The 5971-nt window shown below is 45.0% G+C and overlaps 2 protein-coding genes across 2 annotated transcripts in view; one reads left to right on the forward strand and one right to left on the reverse strand.

Annotated features, from left to right (window-relative positions):
* LOC119413846 overlaps positions 1 to 1179 on the forward strand; it is a 5924-nt gene extending 4745 nt beyond the window's left edge. The window contains exons 4-5 of the mRNA XM_037680948.1: positions 914 to 1018; positions 1135 to 1179. Coding sequence (XP_037536876.1) covers positions 914 to 1018; positions 1135 to 1179 — 150 coding nt within the window. The remainder of the gene's footprint in view (positions 1 to 913; positions 1019 to 1134) is intronic.
* A 1459-nt stretch (positions 1180 to 2638) lies between these two features.
* On the reverse strand, positions 2639 to 5708 carry LOC119413949. The gene is made up of 4 exons (XM_037681064.1): positions 5673 to 5708; positions 5365 to 5476; positions 4890 to 5252; positions 2639 to 2808 (listed from the first exon to the last, which is right to left on the reverse strand). The coding sequence occupies exons 1-4, from the start codon at positions 5706 to 5708 to the stop codon at positions 2639 to 2641; spliced, it is 681 nt and encodes a 226-aa protein (XP_037536992.1).
* Positions 5709 to 5971: the final 263 nt, after the last annotated feature.

Consider the following 5971-nt stretch of genomic DNA (forward strand, 5'->3'; position numbering starts at 1 on the left):
CACCCCCCCCCCCCCCCCCCCCCTGTGAACACCAGAGCTACGCTGCAGCAACGTTATATAGAAGAACTTAACAGCAGAGGGAACAATGAGACTGTAACACCGGTGTGTGTGTGTGTGTGTGTGCGGTCCTTCCAGCAGCATGGTCCTGTTAGCAATATGGTTCTGTTAGCAGTTTGGTCTTTTTGCAGCATGGTCCTGCTAACAGCGTGGTCCTGCTAGCATGTGGTCCTGTTAGTAGCATTGTACTGCCTGGAGAGCGGCTCTGCTAGCAGAGTGGTCCCATTAGCAGTATGATACTGTTAGCAACGAGGTCCCATTAGCAGCATGGTCCTGCTAGCAATATGGTTCTATTAGCAGCTTGGTCTTTTTGCAGCATGGTCCTGTTAGCAATATGGTTCTGTTAGCAGTTTGGTCTTTTTACAGCATGGTCCTGTTAGCAGCATGGCCCCATTAGCAGCATGGTGCTGTTAGCAGTGTGGTCCCGCCAGCAGCACAGCCCTGTTAGCAGCATGGTCCTGTTAGCAATATGGTTCTGTTAGCAGTTTGGTCTTTTTGCAGCATGGTCCTGCTAACAGCGTGGTCCTGCTAGCACGTGGTCCTATTAACAGTGTGGTCTTGTTTGCAGCGTGGTCCTGTTGGTAGCATGGTACTGTCTGCAGAGTGGCTCTGCTAGCAGCGAGGTCCCATTAGCAGCATGGTACTGTTAGCAATATGGTTCTGTTAGCAGTTTGGTCTTTTTACAGCATGGTTCTGTTAGCAACAAGGTCCCATTAGCAACATGGTCCTGCTAACAGTGTGGTCCTGTCAGCAGCATGGTCTTGCTAGGAACGTGGTCCTGTTAGCTGTGTGGTCCTGTTAACAGTGTGGTCTTGTTTGCAGCGAGGTCCCATTAGCAGCATGGTCCTGTTAACAGTGTGGTTCTGTTAGCAGCACGATCCAGCAGGTGACCAGCGTCAAGCTCCTGTTGGAAACAGTTGGTCTGGTCAGCAGTGAGAAACAGCAGCTGTTGGTGCTGGAGGTTAGAAAGCGAACACGGATCAGGTTACGGTCCGACGACTCCGTGGCCCTGAGCCGAATGAAGCCTTCACCATAGCAGGAAGCTCCCGACACCACTTCTGTTTCTGTCTGCTGCAGAATCAGCTCCAACAGCCGGGGGTCAACAGCAGCACCGGCTGTTGATACGCACCAGGAACACACGATGAACGTTACACCGACATCAGAAACGTCACGTTAACGTTTTACATGTGCTTCAGCTCTCCACCTTTTAACCTCGATAAAGACGAGTACAAAACTCCAACATGAGGTAAAAACCAAAGTGTGACAGCAGCGATGGCGAGTCAGTGATTGTTCTAATCTAAACCAAACATTTCTTAGTTGGCTCGAGCTGCTTCGATGCAACATCCAAACGTTCCACCTGCCCAGCAGGACCGGGATCAGACGTTGGAGAGTTCATGCCTAAAAGCAGTTTTCAGGTGTCCTTCAGGAACACGAACGCATCATCAGCGTAACGTGCAGCTCTGTTGGAACCGTTCTGATCCGTCGTTTCTGGAATGAGTTTTGATGAAGGAACAAAACTTATTCTGAAAGTTCAACAGCTGAACTCGAACAAAACGCACTTTAACGTTCAAACGTTTATGCTGCTATGAATGGCTTGGTAGGTCTGAAAGATTTCAGTGTAAGGTCTTTGCGTTAACCTCGTATGAGCCAGTTTACATGAACGTGAGGAAGTAAAGCGTTGATCTCGTCTTTCTGTCAGTTAAAAGTCTTTAGGCAAGATGCTGAAACCCCCGTGAAGCTGCCTCAGACACTTTGCTGCTATAAAGATTTCAGAAGAAAAGTTGTTTTTTACTACGTTTACGTGAATGTGAAGCATTAAACAAGGGTCGACCTCGACTCATCCTTCAACTGGAAGGTCGAAGTGCCTTTGGGCAAGGCACTGTAACCCTGAACCGCCCAAATAAGCTCCGTTCTCCTGGTTTGTGCAGCTAAATGATCCTGAATGAAGGTTCAAAGGTCAGCGCTGACTGATCAGCAGCTCTAGAATCGGGGCTGCTGCTCAACAATGAGTTTTAGTGACGGGAATCAAACTCGTTCTCAGCTGACGTCAAAGTGAACTAAGCACTAATGCACTTTACACTAAGTTCACACTCGGTGATATTTTCACTTGTTTTACTAAAGAAACAGTATTATTGTGCCTCTGAACAGGTTTGCACATGCAAAGCAGGAAAATGGGTCAAATGTGGCTCATCCTCAGACTCTGAGGTCAGTGGTGAGATTTCCAGTCACCACAAGTGTTTAAGTGCTTTTGGGCAAGGCACTAAACCCTGTAAAGGACCTGTTGAACGTCTGTATGTTCTACAAACATGCGATGGTCTGATGCTACGTGTTCATAGTGTCGGAGCTCAGAGGTGGTTCTGCAGATTTGAATCTCAAAGACCAGGACCAGCTACAGACTGGTTTCTAGGGACTGATCCAGAACCACGAGTCGCACATTGTCTCGTATTAGACGTGCACGAGGCTCGTCCTCAAACCTCACTGAGCTCGTAGAGCAGGATGCTCTAGTGCGAAGGAAGTGAGGGACCGAGGCTGGTTCTGTTGGTAGTCGGAGCCAGACTAGAGTCGGATCCAGCCGGTGGGACTATCGGTCCAGCAGAGACCAGGTACCCCCGGTGACAGGAGGTCTGGGGATTGAGCCCCCGCGCAGGAGCACCTGCTCCTCTGACCTGAGCTTCTTGGACGCTCTCGCACGACTCGTTTTGTTCTTAAACTTTGATCTTGGATGTAAAAAGATGAAGCGGGTCAAACGTCCTGCAGCCGAGAGGTTTCCACAAACTCTGAGCGGTTTGTGTAAAATAAAAGTGCTGCCTGGATGAAATGATGAGTAAAACAAGATGAACTTTATATTCACACAGCTCCACAGAAAAGACCCAATCTAATCTAGTTTGGATCGTTCCAGTGGTTCAAACAGAAACTTTAACATTAAACTTTCTGTCAGTCGAACTATTTTAATGCTGTAAATAAAATGTCTTTGTTTTTATGTCAGTAAAATATTTACTTTTTATCTTCAAATGGGCTCATTTTGTTTTTTACGTTTTTTTCTTTTGAGACTTTTGTTAAAATTCATGGAATTAAGTTTTAAAGATTATTATTATTGGGTTTAATCTTGTTTGTGTGGTGGGATGATCTTAAATCTACATCTGTTTTTATTGTTTATCTGCTGTATATTTCTGTTGATTATCAATAAATATAGATGATTATAATAAAAATATGTTATTTAACCAGAAACTTTTTATTTGTCGAGTTTTTCTTTTCCCAGCGTTTATTTTTGACAACGTTCCTGAAAGATGCGTTTTGTTTGTTAAACGAGTAAAAAGCCGTTTAGTTCGAGCTCCTTGAGTCACGTTCTAACTCTGCGCGTCGTCGTTGGAATGAATAAAACTTTGTGAAACGTGGAGACGAGTTGTTCTGATTCAAGGTGAGAGCTTTGGGTGAGTTTCTTTAATCCCACCAGTCTGCAACATGTAACTAGTTGTTAATAACTAATAGTTGTGATTTCACTTCCTGTTCGTCTCATGGCTCCAGTCAGCCGTGCAGACCCGATCTGAACGGAGTCACTTTTCTTTCTGCGCTCCGTCTCACCTGATCTTCAGCTCCGAGCCTCTTCATGTTTCACTAAAGTCACGTCTCCAGCTTTCATTTACACTTTGTCGACATCTTTATTCAGACAAACTTTGAATAAAAGAAGCTCAGCAGGACTGAAAAGCAGGATTTCCTGTGAACAAGTAAAGTTTGAGGTCAGTGAACGCATCACATCATCAGAGTGTCCTGTTACTTTTTGTAACATTCAAATCTAAAACGATGCACAGAACAAATTATATACTTTAAGTTTTAAAACGCAGAAAAAATACAAATTACTACAGACATCAGTTAAATGGAACTGGATAAATATATAACGTTTTATTAATTAAAAACAAAGTGCATGTTTTACAGATTATGAAGGTCAAACAAAATTTTATATACATTTAAGTAATAATAGTATAAAAACAATCCATCAAACAGCAGCACGAACATGAGTGTGAGCAGATGAGCACGCATGAACAACATGAAACAGATCAGCAGCAACGTGAAACAGATCATCAGTAACGTGAAACAGATCAGCAGCAACATGAAACAGATCAGCAGCAACATGAAACGGATCAGCAGCAACGTGAAACGGATCAGCAGCAACATGAAACGAATCAGCAGCAACATGAAACAGATCAGCAGCAACGTGAAACAGATCAGCAGCAACGTGAAACAGATCAGCAGCAACGTGAAACAGATCAGCAGCAACATGAAACAGATCAGCAGCAACGTGGTGTCATTTTTCACAGTGATTATCCTGGTTCATGAGTCCAACAGCCTCAGGGTAGAAACCGCTCCTTAGTGGTTCTGCACTTCATATTAATATCAGCAGAAATGGCAACATTGGCATTAGATAAAGTGCTTTCAGAGGCTTGAAGTGTATCTGCAGCAGCTGGCCTCTCTCACACAGCCTGGTTGTGAGTGTTCCTGCACGTCATCTTGTTTCTCTGTGATACTCTCATCTGTACAGGTGGATTATTTTTCTTCATGATGAGAAGTATGACTACAATAATAATAAAAAAACAGATTAACAACCCTGCTCCCAGTGTAATCCAGATTATGATGGATGTCTGTCCCTGTGGTGGTGGAGTCCAGGTTGGTCTGTGAGTGAGGAGCTGCTCAGCAGCTGCTGTGAAGGAAACGACAGATTCTAACATGAAACATCAAATAAGTTCTGTTTGAACTTGAATCTAATGAGTTTTGTTCATGTCAACAATTATCAAGAGTTTAATCAGGAAGTCAAAGAGAATTTAAATTCTTCTCACCAGAGACGTCCAGACGACACATTTGATAACCAGAACCATCTTTGGTCCTCACTTCACATTTATATGTCCCAGAGTCCTCCGTCCTGAGTGAGGACAGGTGGAGTCTGATGCGTCCTTCTCTGAGGACGTCTTTGTCCCCCTGGACTCGTCCTGCAAACTGTTCATCCTGAAACTGTGACACCTCAACACCTTCCTGGACCAGATACAGGACTGACTCTCTGAGAGGAGCTAACAAGCTGCAGTAGATGAACAGGTCTCTCCAGGATCTCTCAGGTGTGGTGGTGAAGGTCCACTCCAGGGTGATGTTGTGGTTCTGCTCTGCCTGAGAGGAGCTCTGGGTCACATTCACTACAAATGTTGCTGCTGAGGAGACAGAGAGGAGCAGACACACTGACAACTGGAACATGGGAGGCTTTAACCTCCATCTACAACAAGAACTGATGGTTCTGGACTGAAACTGAAGGTCCAAACTGACCACAGAGACACGAGCTGAGGATGAGGAGCACCACCACCCTGCACACCATCTGCATCTCCTTCATCCAGCTGGAGGACTGATGAGGGCAAAGTGTCAGTGCAAACAGCGCCACCTGGTGGACAACAACAACAACAACAACAACAACAACAACAACAACAACAACAAGAGATTTATTAGGAGCAGCTTGAACATAGAAACTGGAATATCTGGTAGAAGCTCCCAGCTCTGACCAGTTCAAGTCAGTCAGAAAGAGTTGGTTCTGGTTTCTGCTCTGTGCTCAGTGAAGTTCACACATCACTTCATCTCACAGGAGGATGTCTGGAGCTCAAGGCTGGATTAACCATACGGGCAACTGGGAAGTGTCTCTGGTCATCTCCTGGAGCCCTGCGCTGCAGAGAGACTGCTGCTACAGCTCTCTGGCTGTTTTGTTTGTTTGTTGTTTGTTTGTTTTGTTTTGTACTGAGTCTGATCCTCCACGGTGCGACCTGTCAATCAATCCAGTAGGCGTGTCAGTAACTGACCAATCGACGACCTCAAATTGTCCCGAAGGTAAACGCCCCTTAGCAGGTTTGCAGTTTTTTTAATCTACTTAAGAAGAATACTTCAA

The sequence above is a fragment of the Nematolebias whitei genome, chromosome 1 (genome assembly GCF_014905685.2).
Source record: "Nematolebias whitei isolate Nwh7 chromosome 1, NemWhi1, whole genome shotgun sequence".
NCBI lineage: Eukaryota > Metazoa > Chordata > Actinopteri > Cyprinodontiformes > Rivulidae > Nematolebias > Nematolebias whitei.